At 42.6% G+C, this 23,904-nt stretch overlaps 1 protein-coding gene across 11 annotated transcripts in view; it reads right to left on the bottom strand.

The window, feature by feature from the left end:
- The window catches only part of eml1 (EMAP like 1), an 83,307-nt gene that overhangs the window by 40,925 nt on the left and 18,478 nt on the right, over positions 1-23,904 (bottom strand). For 3 of the 11 annotated variants that reach the window (XM_083792626.1, XM_083792627.1, XM_083792623.1), the window contains exon 1: positions 22,367-23,054. The exons of 5 other annotated variants lie outside the window; for them this stretch is intronic. In XM_083792626.1, the coding sequence (XP_083648752.1) occupies positions 22,367-22,433 (67 nt within the window). In that variant the 5' untranslated portion in view covers positions 22,434-23,054. Of the gene's footprint in view, positions 1-22,366; positions 23,055-23,904 lie in introns of those variants that run through there. 3 more of the 11 variants (XM_083792630.1, XM_083792631.1, XM_083792621.1) reach the window with 2 other exon arrangements.

Genomic DNA, 23,904 nt, shown 5'->3' with positions numbered 1-23,904 from the left:
CATAACTCTGAGAGTGTACGAATGAACCAAACCCGTAAGGGTCCATCTGGTTTCATGTGTACAGTCTCAGAGTTACAGACCACCTGTATGGGTCCATTTGGAATTGGAACCCCCTCGTTCAACCGTATGACTTCAGATTGCTGCTGGCGTTCAGCAGCAATCTGCATTCAGATAAACCGAACTAAAATGTCAGGAAGCGTTTAATACTAAATGTGGGAGTCAGGAGATATTGAGCCAGAGGGAAGAATAGTGAGGCTGATCTTTTTAGACCTCTTATTAAGGTCATGTGACACAACATCAAGTACATGTGTTATGAATAATAAACTTTAACCTGATTGGGGCAGATATTAAAGGGAGGAAGACAAGAGAGACAGACAGACAGAAATCACTCGAACCCCAGCATACATATAATAATAAACTTTAACCTGATTGGGGCAGATATTAAAGGGAGGAAGACAAGACAGACAGACAACCCCAGCATACCTTGGTGTCGAAATAATGGGCCCAAGTAATTTTTTTACTAAGAATAGAGGGTTAAAAGTGCATGGCTCATAGTCTCATGATCTCCCATAGATAGTCTCATAGTCTCCCATCCGTCACTCAGGTGACGGATGGGTGAAAGGTGAGTGAACGGACAGAGACACTACAGTATTAACCAATCCATTGGTCAGATTAAGGCTGTGAGTGACCACTGACCACAACTTAAGAGACTAAAAATAAACATGAGAGGATCAGAAAGTGAAGACAACGAGCAAACAACAGAATGCAATGACGGCAGGAAATATGGGACGCAGAGAGAGAGATGGAGTGGGGGATGGAGAGCAACAATAAAAACACAGAGAGGGGCAAAGATGGCAGAGGACAGAGAGGAGAATAAATAGAAGTGTGTTCATGTTTGCTAGAGGGGGACAAGAAGATCAAAGGCCAACACGACTCCCATGAGGACCCCTTGTGTCCTTGGAAGAGCATGTGGATGTCAGCTGTATCCTCAGGTCAAGCTCCGGTCAAATGAGGCACGCACGCACACACACACGCAGGCACGCACGCACACACACGCGCACGCACGCCTGAGCGGATCGTGCTCAGCTCGTGTGATCCCTAGACTCATGTGGTCTAGAGTAGACTTTGATGTGTGTCTTCATCCCAGGACCTATGGACCCGGTCTATACTTAATGGACCCGGTCTATACTTAATGTATAGACCGGGTCCATTAAGTATAGACCGGGTCCATAGGTCCATTTGGACACCCTGAGTTACAGACCCGTAGGCAGCCATTTGGTTCCTGTCTTTCAATTTTGTAGATCATCTATTTTTGGATAGAAGAGATTTGAAAGTGGGGGTACCAAGTATAGATCCCTCGGTAGGCTGGGTTAGTGTTGAAGTACTCGAGTCCGGTCTCGAGTACGTCTCGTCTCGGTCTCGGACCATTGGGACCAAAGGGACTCCTCCCCTATACAGAGTCCACTCGAGTCACTACAATGCAATAAAATAAGTTAAAGATGGAGTGCCGTGATTTTTTTTCACACTTAAACATGATCATCAGGTGTATTTAGGTGTATATGAGGTATAATATTTTCAAAAAAGTGTACACTACAGTATCTGTTAAAATGATGGTTTTATGTGGACACACCCACCAGTTCATTAGGTATGCGTGAGTTTAACCGTAGCACCACCCACCTAATCCAGTCCCTCCGCCTCCTCCTTTAAGACCACCCACTTGTCCTAGTCCCTCCCCCTCCTTATAAAAGGACAGCCCATGGCTCTGCCCTTTTGTTTACAAAATGACAAATTGGTGTCTGTAATGTAAAAAAAAGTTAGAAGTGAACACTTACCATATTTCTGAGATATCGTATAAGCACCATTATGCACTTATACTGCCACCATCCATGTATATGCATATAATCCACGCATCCATACCATATCAGATCTGTTTTTTCTGATTTTTTATAATCATTTATTTATTTCCTCCAATTATATTGACCCTATTGTCGCAATCAGCTCAGCTCATCATCCAATTAAATCATAGTTTAACAGCAGAAACAATTAGTTTGATAGATCATTTAGCCTACTACAATATATTGTAGGCTATTGATTTCCTCCAGCTAAGCACCCTGGCATTAAAACTGTCCTTTATCTGACTGCATTGAGTTTCAGCAAAAGTCGCCAGATTTAATGAAATAAGCGGCCAGGTCCACAAAAATATGTCACAGAAGTTGCCGTGAACATTTATGAAAACGTTTCAACAACACCAATGCTTTTAACAACATATTAATCTGAGGGTCCTTCACATGAACCATTGGTCAAGTCAACCACATCTCCCCTGAAAGTTACTTATATGAAACAAGCCCAAGTCGCTTGTAATAGCCAGACATGGCAACATGACTTCCAGCGCGACACAACATACTTCTAATTCTTGACTTTACAGCCTCGTATAAGTATTAGGACCTACATATACTACAGCCAACAAGAATGCACACAGTGACACTACACTCTGTATCAAAGCCCGACCACTGTGGTTATAAAAGAAACAACCTACTCCTTGAGAAGAGCATGAGCAACTATACAACAGAGCAGGTGGCTAAAACAAAAATTGTGGCACTCCATCTTTAAACTTATTATACCCATATTATGAATAACATTATACATTATAACATTATATATTATACCCATAACATTATAAGAGAGCTGTCTGGCGCTTATAGACAGATATCTTGTTGAGTAACAGAGAGCAGCTGACACACCTGCCTGCTCTCGCAGGGTTTTATCTATATCAAATGAGAAAAAATAATCAAGGAAATCTGGCAACTTGGCAAGAGCTCTCGTTGGTCTTGCCCCCCACTTGGACTTGGTCTTCACTTGGACTCGTTTTAGGTGGACTCGACTACAACACTACCCTGGGTACAGTATATACAGTAGGGCTTCATCGATCAAGACCTGAGGCCAATTCTACAAATGCCTTCAAACCAATGTTTACGTGCCAAATGCCAATGACCCCAAAATTATGTCTTTGACAGCGGACCCCCACATCTAAAAACATTTTGTGCCAGGGACCCACAGAAGAGCAGAGTTGTGAAATTCACTTTCAAGATTAAATTATTATTATTATTTTTTTAAATAGCAGATGTACAAGATCACAGTGAGCTTGTACATCTGCTACATTTGAGAAGCACTGTTCTAAAACTATAATGTTCTAAATCCTACCACACGTTTTCCATTATTATTGGGTTAAACGTAACACTTTCATACTGTAGGCCTACCATCGCACTGTACATCAGTGGTATATTTAACTGTAGCATTCAAATCGGTTTAACCACTTTAACCTTACAGACCTAAACAAGCCTTATCCGAATGATAAATGACACTTTCTGCTGACTCATCAGGGTAACTACTAGCCCACAGTAGTTGTGATGGCAACAACATTTAGTTCAACACTGGGTGAATTTATGTGACTCTCACATAAATTGTGTCTCATAAATTGTAGGCGCCGGCTATTGATCGACCATAAAGACATCCGAGCGTGGCGGATTTAGATTTAACAAGGAAATTACGCAAACAAACTGGCTATATATTTTCAATAACAGAATACTGAAAATATATAGCAAATCATGAAACAAAGAAACTGAATAATTTTCCTGTGACATTAAAGGGAGAAGTGGTGGGCTGTAGCAGCACCCATGCAGTCAGGCTGGCAGCGATCCCAGCATCCAACACAAAACTCTTTTTCAGCCTCAACCTTTTCTCCACATAAAACAGGGCTTTGTCCCCCAATAACAAATTACCAGGAAGGAATGAGGGGAGGCGGGCCATTTGTTCCACCCAGTGTGTGTCTGTATCTATGTGTGTCTGTATCTGTGCGTGTGTGTGTGTGTGTGTGTGTGTGTGTGTGTGTGTGTGTGTGCGTGCGTGCGTGCGTGCGTGCGTGCGTGCGTGCGTGCGTGCGTGCGTGCGTGCGTGCGTGCGTGCATGCGTGCGTGAGTGCGTGCATGCGTGGCATGCGTCGAGTGTTTGTTCCGTTCCACCCAGAGACAGTACGGTCATTTGAAACCAGATTTGCATGGTGTGAAAACGGTCCGAACCACTGAATAGAAGACAGGAAGACACACTGTGAAGAGGCGATTGTGTCACCAACGCTGTACACAGTTCACATCATATGTCAGCCATCTGGCCTGGAGGGAGATGCACAACAATAGACCTTGAAAGAACTATTAACAATAAAGCACAAATCTTGGTTCTTTTCCCGCAATGACAGCCATTGTTTCTATAGACCACTGGTAGGCAACCTTAGGCACGGTGCCAATATTGGCATAGGGATGGGTGATGCGCATTCGGTCCATGACCACCATTATATCGACTCAATTCATATTTGCTGAGGTAAACATTGATATTTCCAAGAGAACAAAAGTCTGTACCAGCATGTAAATGTTTTCTGTATTTTAAGTAAACACTTGGGAGCAATATTGCAGTGCAGACCGATGGATAATTTGTAATTATTAAGACTTTAATTGTTTGTAGGATGCTGTTTAATTATTAATCCTATGCCCCATGTCCATGTATTTTTCATGTGCCTCAGGTCACGCTGTCCCACTGAGTTACATCTCACTTCTGCCCCAGCCAGCGTGTAGATAAAGAATTGTTTTGTTTCCCGTTTATCTGCCTCTCGGTGGAAAACATTATTATTATTCGACCTCGGTGCAGTGCCGAGGTAGACAGCTAGTGTGAGTAGTCTCCAACTAACGTTAACTAGTCGTCCCGGAACACAGTTATAAACAACACCTACACTTAAAGAACTACATTTCCCATCAGTCAGACTTCCTGGAATTCCCGGGTGTAAGTGTAAACCTCCCAGCGATAGGTGTCGCCATTATTCACTTTTTGTTAACCTCTGAACTCAAATGCATTAGTGTCAGAGATTGTTTGGATTACATACAGTATATAATATGTTCACGGACATTTGGTCCGTGGGAGATCTTTGAACACTGTGATGGATGTACCATGATTTTTCTCCCCATATAATTGGAATATATCATCTGAAAAACCATAAGCTTTGGGCTCGTCGGCTTGTGTCAATACTTCTCAGGTACTCTGGTATACTCTGAAATACCTATTCTCTCATTTTTAGTATTGTAGTTTTTCCTCTAAAGTATTTATCCTTGAAAGGCTTATTAATATAGTTTTATTAGATTAACATTATACCATTAAAGATAAAGTTTAATATTTACTTGGTTTAAAAGGTTTATAACCATTTTTGCTCCCTGCCGGGGTTTTATGATTGAGCAGCAATTGTAATCTGATTATTTTAATTAATCTGAAGTATTTCTACATTCAGCTCTGCTATCGAAGTTGTTATACAGTCCTTTCTTATCATTAATTAGGTTAATTATAAATATATTTCCATCACAGACCTTTATCCTTTTGAACTCTTGTGTCCGGTACCAGCGACATGCACAACCCATTGTTTTGAACATTGGTATCTTGCCATAAACACAGTGAACAAGGCCAATGTCACAGCCACCGAGGGTATAGTCACTATACTATACTATACTATACTATAGTGGCTAAAAACCAGGGAGTGAGGGATGTAGTTGTCACGTTCTTGGGATTATACCCCAGTGACATCACTGAAGGTACTCTACCTGTCCAAACCACTTCAAACTCATAGTACAAAGTAAATGAACCATGTCCAAAATTGTCCATTTCCTTTCCTCCCATACCAACACCTGTGCTTTGCTGCTTCATATGTCTCTAATGGGAATACACACACACACACACACACACACACACACACACACACACTCACACACTCACACACTCACACACTCACACACTCACACACTCACACACTCACACACACACACACACACACACACACACACACACACACACACACACACACACACACACACACACACACACACACACACAGCTTTCCTGTTGGTTCTTCCAATAGCAGCAGATGTACAGTAACAGACCAATTACAGCGGTGGGAGGACTCCTATGGGCACAAGGAGGTTAATTATAATTATACTGTATCTGTTCACATTACAACTGGCCAGACTGCATGGGACACCGATGAAGATGGGCTTAACTGGTGCTTTGTGATCAACAGAGACTATAATATGGAAATTATACTTATTATTCAGATAATCAGGCCGAGGCTGAGATCAGATTCAAAACATGTCTTCTACATCCTGACAGTTTTCTGAAAAAGCTAGGTTTCTATGTCGTTCTTCGATTTTTCAAAAATAGCAGACCTACAAGCTTGTAGGGCGCCACTCGGTGGCGTGCTATGAGCTTGTAGATCTGCTATTTTTTAACATAACACCAAAAGGGGTTCCCGCCCAACACATGAATGTCTGTGTATACGTCTGTGTATATCTGACACGTGGATACAGTGCACTGATGTGCTATAGTGGGAATAATCTACATACAAAACTGTGAATATTCCATTTTAAATAATCTAGTAAAGTTTTAACCACATGAACATTAACGGACCTATTCTGATGCATGTAATAATAGCAATAGGTGAGCATTCGGCAGAGATATAGCACAAAAAGCTCACAAATGTGATGCGTTGTGAGCTTGAGGGGACCAAGTAGGCCAAGTCTAGAGCCCTGTGGCAGACAACGAATGTAGAGTTCAAGTGGTTAGGTAACTTCACATATTTTCATCGAGGTCTCTCCATGGCTTCTATGTCTGCTCATATTATACTGTAGCATGAAGGCTGACGTAACACCTTGAATAATCAGTCAAGAACAGCAGAACAACAGCTGTAGCCTCCAATGCCCTCCATGGGTTTCTGCTGACTGCTGTGATTTATCATCATCCCACAGATACACAGTGATGGAAAAAGTACTCGCATGATTTAATTAAGTAAAAGTATCAAATACGGCAATGTAGAACTCCTCTGTTACAAGCAAAAGTCCGGAATTCATGAAAAATTTCTTTTTTTTAAAGTGCCAAAAGTAGAATGTACTCATTGTGAAGAATGGCCCATTTCAAGTTTTCAAATGTTTAAACATCTCCTGAAAATAGCAGATCTACAAGCTCACAATGTTTCACATCGCGACACATTGTGAGGTGGTAGATCTGCTATTTTGAAATGGCCCGAAATGTATATATCGGCTGAAGTGGGTAATGCATGTTTTGGAAATGTTTTTTGGAAATTGAAAATACTCAAGTAAAGTACAAATACCTCAAAATTGTACTTTACTGGCATTGCAGATAGAATGCAGGGCTCTGTTCCATGTGTTATGTATGTACTGTGCAGCCTGGATCATGTAGATGGTTCTTTAATGGAGCTCACTGTTCCGTATCTAGACGTGAAATCATGTTCCAGGACTACACAGCCGAGTTCCTCTGGCCTGCAATGTTCCTTCTTCCGACCTTCACAGTTCCCACTGTATTTTGACACGCGCGTGTCTGTGCACGCATGCATGCACAGTTTTCCCATGCACGCACAGTTTGCGCACATGCACACACAGCCTGAAGGCTTCATAGTCATGACATAGCCAGTAGACACAGACACACACACACACACACACACAAGCTGAATGCCTCCCTTGTCACGATTTATTGCAGGGAGCTAGTTAGATGCACATGCAGTAAAATGCAATGCATTGTACTGTATATATAGTGTAACTATATAGGTATATATCTGTAGGCTATAGATAGATAGATAGATAGATAGATAGATAGATAGATAGATAGATAGATAGATAGATAGATAGATAGATACTAGATAGATAGATAGATAGATAGATAGATAGATAGATAGATAGATAGATAGATAGATAGATAGATAGATAGATACTTAGAAACTTAGATAGCAATTCTTAGTAAGAGCTTGAAGATAAAAAACATTTTTGGCGGAGAGATTTTTATGGGGGTGCATACCAAGTACAGAACCGAAATGGTCAACTAAGTATTTGTTTACTGTTTAAAGTGTAGACTATTGAGGGTTTAAGTGGTTAATAAATCGCTTTGAACAAAATTCTATGTGTAGCCCTGTGTGTAGCCCTGCCTATAGCTGTTATCTGTTGAATTCTGTTCTGTTGCATGTTACATGCTCAGTTTAGTTATTCAGTGGCTGTTTAGCTATGCTAAGCTATGCTAAGCTATGCTATGCAGATTAGCATTCATAACATCATTATGTGTCTGTGGAGGTACCAGCAAAGATGTATTAAGGTCTATTAAAAGCACAGCATGGATTCATTCATGCCCAGTGCAGCACAGCACACCCAGTGTGCAGGGACTATGGCACAATGTGCACCTTAGACTTATTGTGTTACGTAAGTGGCATTGTTTTCAACTGGCAACAAGGTTCAGCCAGCCGGTTGGTTCCCATATAGCTCATGCATCTACACACAGCATGGTTCTTAATGTTGTATTACTTATTCTAATTACATCAGAAACAGAGCAGCTTGCTAGTGGCTTTCCTCTTAGAGAGGCCTGCAATCTGAGTCCCTGTACCAACAGCCTGCGTGTGTACATAAACTGACAAAAATAGAGTTCAACCCGTGATTATTTTGAGCCGATCCATACAGTTATGTCAGGCTTGTTCCATGTATAGATGGAATAAGCAGCCAACCTCCAGAATATTCACGACATGATGACAAACGTCATCGTGGCTCTCGTCTACAAAAACAGTATCAGGTGTTTGCTGCTACATCCCTACTACAAATATCATTTGTAAAACACACACACGCAGAGTGAAACTCAGAGAGACACGGGGGCATAAGAAGAGTTCAGTGTGACTAGGACGTAAACAGCCCAGCCCTGCTGGCCACAAAATCTCTCTGCTTGGAGATAGAACATAGAAGAGTGCTTTGCCTTTTAGCCTTTCAGCCGGACAAGATCAAATGGTAGGACAGGGTTGGTTGACATGTATCAACAGTTTGCAGAATTACAGTACATTTCAAGCACAAACTCAATACAAAGACTGTTAAATGTGAGTGGACGACCCAATTAAGCATTACACTTATTTACAAGAGGGTCCACCTTGTTCAATTCCTCAAAACATGTAGAGACGTACAAATAGACACTTCTATAAGTGTGCTTGGCGAGTGTGTACGAAGAGAGTGTATGTGTTAGAGTCAGAGAAGAAGAGAAGTGCCAAGATGAGATGAAACGGCGGTAGATGAAAGGGGTGAAGAGTTTGAATCTACACGAAGAAAAGATTGGGAATGGAAAGAAGAGGGAGGGAGAGAGAGAGAAAGAAAGAAAGGAAAGGAAACATGGAGAAACGGAGAGCTTGTGTGTGTGTGTGTTTGTGTGTGTGTGTGTGTGTGTGTGTGTGTGTGTGTGTGTGTGTCCATAGGAAATCGATGTGAACCGTTACTTGGATCAGCAGTAGTGGATGAGCTCTGCCACACATGGTCGATATTTACTAGAAGCATGTTACAGTACAGGTGACTGATGGCAGGGATCCTGAACTCATTTTATTCTCTCTCTCTGTCTCTCTCTCTGTTTCTCTCTCTCTACAGTTAGCCAAGTGGACACATGGGATGGATGTCCCAGGGCAGGTCAGCCTCTGAGTGAGTTTTACTGGACGTAGATGGATAGCGTGGTTTATTCAGGGAGAACGGGAGATACCAGGACAGAGAGACAGGCGGGACAGACATTTGAGGGACATGAGAAGGGGAGAGGGTTTTTTTCCAAGACCCTAGCCTACACAACATAACACAGTAAACTCCCGAGTGTTCACTTAACTCTGAGAGTGTAGAAATGGAACCAAATAGACCAGTAAGGGTCCATTTGGTTCCATTTGTACACTCTCGGAGTCACAAATCAATACATCTACGCTGAAGATTTTACTGTGTAGGTGTAGCCTCGACGGTGGGGAATACAACTAGTATATCCCAGGCAGCGTTCACGTGAAACTCAATCGATTCAGGAAGAGGATCAGGATCTCCTCCCTGGTCAGCTGTAAATGTCACTTTGACGGCAGGCCTTTGAGGGATAACCCCCTGTCCATCCACCTGTGAGGGATGGCCCCCTGTCCATCCACCTGTGAGGGATAACCCCCTGTCCATCCACCTGTGAGGGATGGCCCCCTGTCCATCCACCTGTGAGGGATGGCCCCCTGTCCATCCACCTGACGACAGGCCTTTGAGGGATGGCCCCCTGTCCATCCACCTGTGAGGGATGGCCCCCTGTCCATCCACCTGTGAGGGATGGCCCCCTGTCCATCCACCTGACGACAGGCCTTTGAGGGATGGCCCCCTGTCCATCCACCTGTGAGGGATGGCCCCCTGTCCATCCACCTGACGACAGGCCTTTGAGGGATGGCCCCCTGTCCATCCACCTGTGAGGGATGGCCCCCTGTCCATCCACCTGTGAGGGATGGCCCCCTGTCCATCCACCTGATGGCAGGCCTTTGAGCGATGGCCCCCTGTCTGTCCACCTGTCCATCCTGTGCAGCTGTCATTCCCTCCAGCTATCCCTCTATCCTCGTTTTGTGCGCTGTGGTTGGTTGGTAACGTGAGCGAGGCTTTAATCCTAATACTGTACACGTGCTGTCATTACTAGGGCTTTACAAAGAGACTTGTGTGTGTGTGTGTGTGTGTGTGTGTGTGTGTGTGTGTGTGTACTGCAGAGATACTGTAAAGGGGATGGGGATCTCTACTCTACTCTGAGGCCGCCGAGAGGTCCTTCAATGACAGTCGAGTGGAAGAATTTCTAACTCCCTCACCAATACATCTCCTCTCATTCACCCCGGGCATGGTGGACCTGATAAACATTGGAATAAAGTCGACCCCCCTTACCAGACGATGTCACCAACTGACGGAGTCCCATATGTCAAGCCCAGCTCCAGATAGCCTAGAAAATACATTTGATAACTGATATGAACAGGGTCCATTATGCGCAGCAACAAAAATGTATGGACCCCATGCTTCTAGAAAGCCTGGTGTTTCAATCACTGCACATAGGTTGAGGTTCACAACATTTCTACTGTTATTTCAAATAGAGTGTCCAACACAAGGAGTGGTCTGCAGAGAGAATGCTGTTTGGTTACTGTACCTCACAGGCATCACAGCCCCCAAAAATGTGATAACAAGCTTAACCTTGCCTTGTTTAACATCAGGTCACTAACAAATAAGTCCTCCTCTGTAAATGATATAATCTGTAAAGAGAAGCTAGATATAATCTTTCTAACAGAGACATGGCTTGGCTCGGATGGAGCTGTTCTCCTAGCGCCAGCCTGTTCCGCAAACTACAGTTTCATTCACTCTGTTCGCGAAGCTAAGAAAGGAGGTGGACTGGCAATTCTTTCAGACACGTTAAAATTCAAGGCTCTGACCCTTGGCAGCTTTACATCCTTTGAATACCAGGCCACTATACTACATGGTCAATCCTCTATGCCAATGATTAGCATTTATCGCCCGCCAAAATGCAGTAAAGCAATATTTCTAACAGAAATATCAGAACTTTTATCTATCTGCTCCACTAACTATGACAGAACTCTTATCTCAGGTGATCTTAATCTTCACCTGGATGATGCTACAGATGCTGTGGCTATGGGTTTCTTAGAGTTATTGCACTCCTTTGAGTTTATCCAACATGTTGTTGGGCCTACACATAAACATGGGCACACTCTGGACCTGGTGATTTCTAGAGGGCTGAACATCACTGTGGAAAGGACTATTGAAAGACCTGAGCTATCAGACCACTATTTGCTGTGTTTTAATATGACTGTCTCTGATCTAGAAAAAAACATCACTGAATATACCATCAAAAAGCGTTTTTTTAGCTCTTCTGCAGCCGACGAGTTCTCTCGTCATCTGGGCCCCCCCCTGCCCGATACTCCCCCAGTGAATGATATGGTTCAAATTTTTAAGTTTAATCTTAAACTAGAGTCAGCTCTTGATATAGTGGCTCATTTGAAAACAAAAAAGAAACATAACACCAGAGTAACACCCTGGATGAATGAGCATACACGCTCACTGAAGCAAGAATGTCGTAGAGCTGAGCGAGCTTGGAGAAAAAACAAACTCACCATCCACCTTCTTAAAGGAGATTCTTAATCAGAGATTCTTAAAAAGTCAACAGTCGCCTATAACAAAGCCTTGCGTCTAGCAAGGCAGGCATATTTCTCTGGCATTATTAATGAGAACAAGAAAAATGCCAGAGTCCTATTCTCTACCATTGAACGACTTTTAAACCCCCCCCCCCAGTCCTACAAGCAGTCATTCCCAGCCTCTAAAGCTAAGTGTAATGAGTTTGCATGCTTTTTTGACAACAAAATGTTTAACATTAGAGCTGATATTATGAATGGTGCTGCTGCTAGCGCAAACCTTCAAACAGCAGCTAATGGTCCCAGGGTAGATCTCTCCAGGGGGAGCCTATTATCGTTCTGCGCAATTGATGAAGACGAACTCCGCAAAACCATATCACAGATGACATCATCCTCCTGTTCATTGGATACAATTCCCACCACCTTTCTCAAAGAGGTCTTAGACAGTGTGATTGGAGATATCCTAAAAATTGTAAACAGCTCTCTACAATCAGGCATCTTCCCAGACTCACTGAAGACTGCTGTAGTTAGGCCCCTACTCAAGAAACACAATCTTGATCCCGCTGTTTTGGGTAACTATCGACCCATTTCAAATCTACCCTTTCTGGGCAAGGTTTTAGAAAAATGCATCTTCCATCAATTGGATGTGTTTCTACAGAACAATAATGTCCACAACAAATTCCAATCTGGCTTTAGGAAAGGTCACAGCACAGAAACAGCACTTGTAAAAGTAATGAATGATCTTAGGGTGTCTGCTGACAAGAAACATGTATCCGTTCTCTTACTTCTAGATCTAACGGCTGCATTTGACACGATTGATCATTCAATTTTAATACAGCGTCTGGAGCACTGGATAGGCCTGTCTGGTACGGCCCTGTCCTGGTTTTCCTCCTACCTATCAAACAGAAGTTACTTTGTCAATCTAGCCGAGTTTGACTCAGACAAACACGACATCAGTTCTGGTATTCCACAGGGCTCGATTCTTGGCCCTCTGCTTTTCTCCTTGTACATACTGCCATTGGGCGAACTCATTACCAATCACGGAGTCAATTTTCATTTCTATGCTGATGATACCCAACTATATCTCTCTGTGGCTCCAGATGATCCCTGTGCTTTAGACCCGCTGTTGACCTGTCTGTCTAGCATCAAATGTTGGATGAGTGAGAACTTTCTCAAGCTAAATGAGGATAAGACAGAAGTTCTCATAATCGGTTCTAGTGAGCAGAAAGAATCAATAATAAGCAGACTTGGCAACCTGACTGTAGAAAGTAGCAGTACAGTAAATAACCTGGGGGTTATTACTGATTCTGAATTGAATTTTAATTCACACATTAATCATGTTACCAAGATTGCCTTTTTTCACCTTAGAAATATTGCACGAATCAGAGCCTATTTGTCCTTGGACGATGCAAAAACGCTAATCCACGCCTTTATTTTTATTTTTTTCTCGGCTTGATTACTGCAATGCACTTTTTTCAGGACTGCCTAAGAAAACAACTGACAGATTACAACTTGTCCAAAATGCAGCAGCCAGAGTTTTAACTAGAACTAAGATGAGAGAACATATTACTCCAGTTTTGGCATCACTGCACTGGCTTCCGGTTGTTTTTAGGATTGATTTTAAAATTATTTTACCTTCCTACCTACATGACTGCCTGCCTAAATATGTCCCAAACCGCCCCCTAAGGTCTTCCAATGCTGGCCTGCTCGCTTTGCCTAAAAAAATGGCAACAAAAAAATACGGGGAAGCAGCTTTTTGCTTCTACGGGCCGTCAGCATGGAACAAGCTCCCACTGTACCTTCGTCAGGCAGCCTCTGTAGACATTTTTAAAGCTCAGCTCAAGACCCACTTCTACAACATTGCTTTTAATTGATCTTTTATTTTATTTTTTTTGTTATTCATGTCCTCACTGTATTGCATTACAGCTTGTTTTTTAATGTCGTTGCCTTGCTTTTCTTTTATTCTCCATTGTTCTGTAAAGCACTTTGAGCTGCATTTCATGTCATGAAAGGTGCTATACAAATAAAGTTTTATTATTATTATTATTATTACTCTTGTCAGGTTTTTCTGCATTGCATTGTTAAACAGTGAGTACTAGAGAGGCGAGAGAGAGAGAGAGAGAGAGAGAGAGAGAGAGAGAGAGAGAGAGGGGATAACATGCAGCAAAGGGCCTCGGGTCAGATTCAAACCCAGGCCAGCTGCGGGAATGACTTCATATGATCTGCACTCTGTGCTGTACCAGGAAAGCTATGGTGATCACCCAGGATATCTGAAGTTAATGAGGAGAACTCATTAACCTCATCCAGGTCAGTTAAATGAATAAAAGCAAGCCATTAGATTTGTAGGCCTTGTCTGCCAGCTTCCCCCACTGAGCTGAAACTCCACCGTGGGATTGTTCTCTTATTATTAGTCAAATTTCTCAGCTTATTTCTATACATACTGAGGCAAGGAGGGGCAGTGCAGCAAGGCATTATGGTTATTCAATGGAATTCAGCAATCCAGTCAAACCCTAGTCAAACACACAGACGTCATACGTTTTCTGTCTATATGGTGCAAATTTCAAATTGCGCTACTGTTATCTATTACAAGTACTATTAACTTTGAGTGACTGCAGTTTCTGCCAGCGGTGAAATGTCCCTTTAAGGAGAAGTCCTTAAAGGCTATGTAAGGCTACTGTAGATGTGGATCTGCGGCCAAATACATATCATTTTTGGGGTCCTTGACATGAAAAGGTTTGAGCACCACACCGATATATACATTTTTCAGAAAACTGATTTAGAAGACATTTGTAGAATCTGCCCCAGGTTTTAATGGGTTAACAGAGAAGGGACAATGGCTTGATGAAGTCATAGAATACATTGAATGCTGGCATTTTATTGAACTAAACTAAAGTAATGGACAAAAGGACAAGATGTGGATGTGATTTCAGAGCCTTGAGACTTCTATTAAAGAATCACAAATGTCATTAAATGGCACTCAAAAACTAAAGTGGACCAAACAAGTCCTCTCCTCCAGATCCAGAACAATCTAAATGCAATTTCTCGTAGAGAAATTGAAAATGTGTGTGTGTGTGTGTGTGTGTGTGTGTGTGTGTGTGTGTGTGTGTGTGTGTGTGTGTGTGTGTGTGTGTGTGTGTGTGTGTGTGTGTGTGTGTGTGTGTGTGTGTGTGTGTGTGTGTGTGATTGTGCAGTGGAGTTTGTCAGTCAGTTTCAACTAGCTTCTATTTCCTGAGGACAAAACATGCAGCCTATGTGTGTTTCTCCAGTTTAGCTGACCTAGACTCTGAACATTAGTCTGGTTGGATGCTCCACAACACACGAACCAGCTGGGGAGAGAGAGAGAGAGAGAGAGAGAGAGAGAGAGAGAAAGGGAGGTGTTCCGGAACGAATGACATCATTGCTTTCTGCCCAGAGTGGATTTGAGTTCAGCTGGGCGGCAGCAGCAGAACAGTATGATGTCAGACTGGTCTACAAGCCCTGCAGACTGAACACACACACACTCTACCAATATTTATAAAAACACATACACAGAGTGCATTCAGATTCCACCACACACTCACCCAATTAAGCATTCTGTTGGAACAATGAACGAGGCGCTGCTCTTGTAGCGTGACTCCCAGCCTTCATTAGGTGTGTGTGTGTGTGTGGGGGGGGGGGGGGGGGTGCACGCACGCACGCACACAATGTATGAGTAACAGTGCACATGTAATCTGTGTATGTATGTTTCATACTGAGAGAGCTGAGAGAGAGAGAGAGAGAGAGAGAGAGAGAGAGAGAGAGAGAGAGAGAGAGAGAGAGAGAGAGAGAGAGAGCAGAGAGAGAGCAGAGAGAATGGAAAATCCCTGACAAATCCACAGCATGTCTTAATTCATAGACTGCCTCAGAGAAAGGAAAGGAAACATGACAGGGTGAAAGATTCCACAAAACATCACAGGAACCTCTCCTTGATCTCAGCCATGACACAGAAAGGCCAAAATGAGTGCTGGACATTATGAAAATATATAGAAAGAAACCGATATTTAGAACCAATAACTGAACGAAAATAACATCGCCTGGATGCAACTGGGACGTATCCTCAGTGATGTATCCCAAGGTCATCGGGGTTTCGGGTCTCTCGAACATCATACCCCTCACTCGGGTGACCCAGCCGGGGTGATCAAGTCCCGACTTACGTCCGAGTAGCTACCCTCGATCAGACCACTAGGGAAAGACAGGGCCACACAATCCGTTGGGACCACTCCGGAACTACTATGCCGGGACTGAGAGGTACAATTCTGGTATGTGGAGGGACTAGGCTCTGTGGGTTGCCTCCTGTCCGGGCCCCTCCTACGTCTCACCAGGTCCACTCCTGCTCTCACCAGGAGTACCGCCAGGACCTGAGTCTGGATGCGTTGCTCCAGACTCACAGCACCAGACACTTCATTCAGGAGTGGTGGATTCTTGAGCCGCAGTGGTTCTGCAGGCTCCACCACTGGGCAACGGTAGTACTGCAGACTCCACTTACGGCTCGAATGGCCCTCCTAAAGGCCTCATCGAAGGCTGGGGCGCTAACCCATACTGCTCCCGGGGTGCTGTCTACATTCCGGCTGTCACCCGTCTCTCCGGTGGTCACCAGACTATACCTGGTTGTCACATAGTCTATTCCTATGAGTCACTACAAACAATCTGGCTCATCTGGTTAATCAATTAATTGAGAAGCAGGTTGTTGTTTTTTTTCTTAACGAATCAACCTGAACAAATTTGAATGGATTTGGATTGGAAAATGGATTAACCACTAAAACCTGTATTATACTTTGTTATACAATGGCGGCATCCAAAAATAGGAAGACGTAAAATAAATAAATAAACAAACAAACTAAACATTCATTCATTGTATTCGAGGCAAAGGTTTGAAATAATCGTGATATTGATTTGAAGTCTTTGTAGTAGTAGTTGTAGTTGTACAAAGAGAAATCACACATTCTCTCTCTGTAGCTTTAAAAAAAAAAAACGTAATAATTGTGCTATCTCAGTATTGCAGCATCTTCTTCTGTCACCTAATCACATGGGCGATGACAGCATAATGTCCAGTCCAAGAACTCTAGCTGTGTGCTGTAGTGTTTTTATTTTTATTTTATATATATTTTTTTTTTATTGGACAGGACTGTGTAGTGTCATTTGTAAACCTGCTAACAAAGGTCAACGACTTCCTATAGCAGGAAGATGCAGAGTTTATATTCCGATGCAGTTTTGCACACAGCCTCGGTTACACCTGTTTTTCTGGTCGGTCCAACTAGCATGTCTCAGCTGGGATCTTTGGCATTGTCAGCACACTCTTCACTGAACAGGAATAGAACATGTGTTCATGATGACAGGTCATGTCCATGAACTTCATTCCTCCACCAGGCATACACAGTATGCCCGTTGTTTTGACTTAAGGTTCGGGGTATCTGTCCTTGCAGTTTCTAAGTCTCCCCTGATGAGACAGAGCATACTGTTCATTGTAATTGATAAACTGGATGGGTGTAAGTATTTGCCTTTTGTTTTTATTTTCTCAGTCTGTAGTTGTTCAGTCGGGCTGCAACTAACGACTATTTTCATAATGGATTAATTGTCCGATTATTTAACCGATTAATCGGAATACAGCACTTATTTAGCCATAATTTCTTATAAATTAGATTGTAGGTTCTTTTAGACATGTTCTAAATAATACAATTTTGGTCAGCTGAATATTAGGCTGCAATTCAAATAAAAGACAAATACAATCAAAATAAATTAAAGCCATAAAGCCAAAGAATATCTACACATTTGACAAAAAAGTAACGGTACTGTTTTAAACTCAAATAGGTAATTTAAAAATAATAATCAAGACGTATATATATTTTTTGGACATAGTATATTGGCTTTAATGTTAATTTGAGATGTTGAGGCCGGGTAAAATGGCCTCAGCCTTTAGATTTTGGATACTATGTGATTCTGCATAGGGCGTCACCATTGTTACAGTATGTCATATTTAGCTTTGCAGTCGCTATGGTCCTAAAGTGCAGCCATCAGCATGTGTAACGGAAGAGATGGCTCACTTTAGCTTAGTTACATTTAACACTGGAAAAACTATGGTTAAGTGGAAATACACCTATGATTAACTACAACAAAAAGAAACTCCAGCGATTATAGTTGCCGATTTGATTACGATTACTAAATGAGTTGCCAACTAATTGAATAATCAATTCGATTACGATTCATCGATTAATCGCTGCAGTCTCAATGTGAACTCCCCGGGTCATAAATCAGTCTGTTGTCACAATGTCATCCTGTCTTCCTCTTCCTTTCCCGTCTATTCTATTTTTGTAAAAGCAGAATTCCCTTCCCATACCCCTTTAGACCTGAGGCTGATTCTAAAAACACCTTCTAAAACCTGACCTAAATTTTCTGATTTGTTTTATTTCATATATATATATATATATATATATATATATATAGATATGTGTACAGTATGTATGTATGTATGTGTGTGGTGTGTGTGTGTGTGTGTGTGTGTGTGTGTGTGTGTGTGTGTGTGTGTGTGTGTGTGTGTGTGTGTGTGTGTGTGTGTGTGTGTGTGTGTGTGTGTGTGAGTAAGTCCTAGTCCTTTCTCTGGTCATCTCCCGCCTCGATTACTGTAACTCCCTTCCCTACTGTAACTCCCTTCTCTTCGGTCAAACTCCTCCATAAAATCCAACTGGTCCAGAACGCTGCAGCCCGCATCATCACCAAAACCCCTGCCATCTCCCACATCACCCCCGTTCTTCACCAACTCCACTGGCTTCCCATCAAATACCGCATAGACTACAAGATCAGAACACATTCAATGCCATCCATAACCTCTCCCCCCCATAACTGTCTGATCTCATCCATATCAACACTCCCACCCGGTCACTCAGGTCTGCCTCCTCCACCAACCTCACTGTTCCCCCAGCTCGTTTGTCCACCATGGGGGGTAGAGCTTTCAGCCGCTCTGCCCCTCGCCTCTGGAACAGCCTTCCCCCCCGACATTCGAAACATGGACTCACTCCCCACCTTCAAATCCCACCTCAAAACTCACCTATTCAGACAAGCCTACTCCCACCTTGAGTAGAAGTCTGCTGCAGGCCTTTTGTGTGTATTTTAAACTTGCTGTATTTTAAACTTGCTTTATTGTATTGTATTTCTTTTCTGTTTTGTTAGGCGACCTTGAGTGACCTGAAAGGCGCCATATAAATAAAATGTATTATTATTATTATTAAGTAAGTAAGCAGTAAGTGTAAGTGTAAGTGTAAGTGTAAGTGTAAGTGTAAGTGTAAGTGTAAGTGTAAGTGTGTGTGTGTGTGTGTGTGTGTGTGTGTGTGTGTGTGTGTGTGTGTGTGTGTGTGTGTGTGTGTGTGTGTGTGTGTGTGTGTGTGTGTGTGTGTGAGAGAGCGCTGAAATGTTCAACTTTCAGGATTTTTTTCCCCCAAGAATTGTTATATTATTATATATTATATATTATATTTATTAAACAATGCATACTGCCTTATCAAAGTTGGTATTGTGGCTTTATATATTGCAAATTACTTAAATGAGAGGGGGAGAGGGTGGAGTTTGCAGTAGCTGCTTTAGCGGACAGATTGAGGGTCCAATGGAGTTAAGAGGTTTTGTCTGAAGCGCTTTTTAAATCTCAAGAGTCTCAATCTCAAGAGTTGGGTGGTTTCCTCCAGACAGCAAAGACATTATAAAAAAGAATGTTGCTACAGTATACACAATATATGGCAATAACTACACACGTGGCTTTAAAGATATAAAAATGTATAGGTGTTCCAAGTCTAAATGGGTTAGTCACCTCACCAGTGTAACTGAATATAGCAATAGCAAGCACACAGCGGTCATAGTTTCTATTCCATATAACCAGTGTCTATAATAACAGCTAAGATCTTATAAAGTCATACACCCTCAGCCAGGGCCCTGAGGTCGGCTGACCAGTTGCTCCTGATTGTGCCTCAAACTAGTTACAGGTCCAGACTATAGGTGACCAAGCCTCTGCAGTGGCCTGTCCCAGCCTCTGGAACAGTTTGACCCTACATTCCGACCTGAGATCAGATTCTAAAAATGTCTTCTACATCCTGACAGTTTTCTGAAAAAGCTATGTTTCTATGTCAGTGGTTCTTCGATTTTTCAAACATAGCAGACCTACAAGCTCATAGCGCGCCACCAAGTGGCGCGCTATGAGCTTGTAGATCTGCTATTTTTCAATAGCTAAAGCATAGCATAATGCTAACACCAAAAGGGGTTCCCGCCCAAAAAGTCTGCTCGTTCCGTAGCTGTCTTAAAATCTTCACTTAAAACTAATTTATTCTCGTCCACTCACAGTTAACAGTCTTTGAATTGAGTTGTGCTTGAAATGTACTGTAATTCTGCAAACTGTTAATAAATATTTCAATCAATAACCCCCCCCCCCCAAACAATAACATTTCTCCATTCGTGCACTGCTGGTACCTACCTGCAGTCAAAGTCATTGATTCTCTCATTACCCACATGGCAATTACTGTGGCGTTATACACCGATACCTTCAGCTAGCTTACCACTGGTGTACAATTACTGGACACAGAAACACCTCAGATCCAACTGGGAAATCACACCAAGAAGATTTACAGCTGAAAGTCAAAGACAGAACTAAGGAAAATAATTGTTGTTCCTCTTCACTTAGACTGGGCTGGGCAATAAATATACTTTATCAATATTATATCGATATCATTCATGATATGAGCCTAAATATCAAGGATCTGGGAAATTGTAATATTGTGATATGGCATGATTGGAGCTACAATACAGTAAAGCGATGTAGGCCTAATTTTGTGAACTTATCAGATTGTTCTACTGTAGCTTCTAATCTCAATGCTTTGTGAAAGCACCATACTGGTAGTCATCCACTCAATATTGTTAGGATATCAACACATTTGATTTAGTCTATATTGCCCAGCCTAGACTAATAATTCCTGTTCCTCTGGTCCTCATATGGTTAGTCCATCCTGAATTCTGATCACAACTGCAGTAAAAAGTTATCCTGTGTATGTACAGTATGTACTGTATGTATGCGAGTACTACAGTACTACACAGTGATGCTATCATTCAGCTAGGCTACAGTGTTCAGATTCATGCTAAACCAAGATGATACAATTTGAATTGATCATTTGGTTTATGAAACGTTAGCTGGTTTACATGTCAAGAAGTCCAGAAATTATATTTGCTAGTAATAGATCACGCTGCAATGCACAATGGTAATATATCATGCTTTTTAAATATTAATTGATGATAACTTAAGTAAGGGTGATTGATTGATCGTTAGGTAAGGGATGTTATTTATCCTAATGGGTGATATATTCTGATGAATCATCCTTGATTGATGGAGATTGACAGAACGATGAGTCATGCTGCTTCCTATCCTATCCTATATGACAGTGACTCAACACCATCACTAACATTAACAGCCTCAATACACCTCCCCATTCTAGACAATACATTTAATACAATTGAACATTAAGCAACATATAACAGAGTTTCTCTCTCTCTCTCTCTCTCTCTCTCTCTCTAGCCAGAGATATATCTTGTTCAAATCTACCAACAATGTAGGAAAGCCAAATAATCAGAACAGTATTTATGACAAAAAGACTATAGTCCGACTCCTCATCGGTCTTCCTGATCCATGTTTACAAAGTCATGTGGTGGCTGCTGCCTGCTGCTCCATGGATTGTTGACATTATCCTGGCTTAGATACTAGCAAAAGGGACACTAGTTCCCCTTTGAAGGCTCCACTAATATTATCTGTTAATATCCACCAGGATTAAATAATAAAACATGAACACACCCTTCCTTTCTAAATCCGACTGGGTCAACGTTCAAGTCTGGGATTTTGCTTTACTGTCTTTGGACCTGACAAGGAGTTAAGCGTTGATTAAATCCCTTCTACGTGGATATCACTAATCCCTGCTTAAGGTCCATAGCTGCCACGTTTTGAACAAAGGAGGAGATTGTTACAAACATTGGAGGTCGTGAATTGAATTGAACACCGCCACACTGGGACCTTGCACTGAGTGAACTTCTACATGACTTAAAGACCCCTGCAGCTGAAACCATGGCTGAAACATCACATGTATGTGTCACACACACATGCACACGCATGGATGCACGCACGCACGGCACACACACACACACACACACACACACACACACACACACACACACACACACACACACACACACACAGTGTCAAGTTCAGCCAGTCAGTCATGACTGTCAGTCATGACATGTCAGGTCCAGAGACAGAACACAGAGCACTGAGCAGAGGGATGATGAAGAGGAGCATTAGTTAAGAGTGTGTGTTACCGTTGCAGAACTGGAGCAGTGAGGAGGTGTCATACAGGCTGCTGTAGCTGGAAAAGCCGTCCTCCATTCTCAACCTCCACTCCGTCTCTCTCTCCTTCGTTCTTTTCTCTCTCCTCCTCGGTAGACTCCTCTCTCCTCCTCTCTCTGTCAGTTTATCGTTCACTTGCCGACCAAGGCTCTCCTTCCATTCAGTCTCCGCGGGTCAGGCTCCCTGTGTGAGTCGCCATGGTAACCCATTCACTCCGATTATGTCATGTGAACTCCAACCTCTCTCTGTCCTCTTCTCTTAATTCCCTCCTTTCTTATTCTCCTGAAGTCTTTTTTTCCTCTGCTCTCCAAAAAGGCTCCTGAGTGCCGAACTTCACCGACAGAATAAAACAAACACACGCCAAGGAATGTACGCCAGAGAGAGTAAGAGAGAGAGGGGAGCCAGTGAACCACTGACTGGAGAGAGACAGGGAGAAGTTAAAAACCCTGCCCCGGTGGGTTTGTTTTCTCGTCCGATGCTCGTCTTCAATTCTCCTCTCCTCCCTTTCTAATCCACTCCCTCCTTTCTGTTGTTCTATCGTTCCTCTCTGTCCACAGCAGCAGCTGGGTGTCGTTAGAGCTGAGCACTCTGGCTGATCCCCAGCAGAAAAACAGCTTTAAGAGCGCAGGCAGGCTGAGGCTCTGGCACAGACAAGCCAGTGAGTGAGTGTGTGTGCGCGAGCGTGCGTGCGTGCTCATGCCTGTATGTGTGAGTGTTTAGATAAAAGCCTGGGACAGCCCAGCATTTCCCTGGCTCTCCCTGTCACAGTCCGAGGACGAGTGAGCTCACAGGGGGGTGGGGCCTGACTCCAAACAGATCCTCCCACTTTTAACTGCCTGCTTGGCTGGAGAGGAGTTAGGGAGATCATCATAAGTGATGTCATGTAATTTGGATTACTGGTTACTTCTATTACTTCTCATTGTCACTATATTTTGTGAACGCACCAGATAGTCATCCACACAATATTGTCGCAATATCAACATATTTGACTTTGTCTATATTGCCCAGCCCTACTAGACTATAATTCAATACATTCAATACATAATCTCTGATCTTCATTTAGCTGGCTAGAGCAGGGGTTTTCAACAGGTGGTCTGTGGACCACTGGTGGTCCATGGAGGTATTGTATGATTATTCTTTGTTGAGAAACTGTGAACTAAATAACCTGGTGACCTACAGTATGATGACCGTCCATGTAGTCATTTACTGAAATTCAACAGAAAAAGGGAGTTATAATCTCAAGAGGGGGAAAGCACTGGATTGTCTAGTTGAGTCATTGTTATTCGTTATTAGGAAATGATTAGTAGTCAAGGGACCATTGGTTGAGAAACAGTGGGATGTATACACATGAGATACATAGCCAGTGTTACAAAAGCATTTATCTTATAGTCCATGTCCCCACCCAACACAACAGTGGTCCCCAGGTTGATTCTTAGTCAGGGTGGTGGTCCCTCCTTCACAATCCCCTGGGTTAGAGGACTAGTCTATCCTGAATTCTGATCACAACTGC

This window comes from Protomyctophum parallelum (genome assembly GCF_964188405.1).
Source record: "Protomyctophum parallelum genome assembly, chromosome: 20".
Lineage (NCBI taxonomy): Eukaryota > Metazoa > Chordata > Actinopteri > Myctophiformes > Myctophidae > Protomyctophum > Protomyctophum parallelum.
The sequence above is the reverse complement of the archived record's forward strand: the minus strand, read 5'-3'. Positions and strand labels throughout refer to the sequence as shown.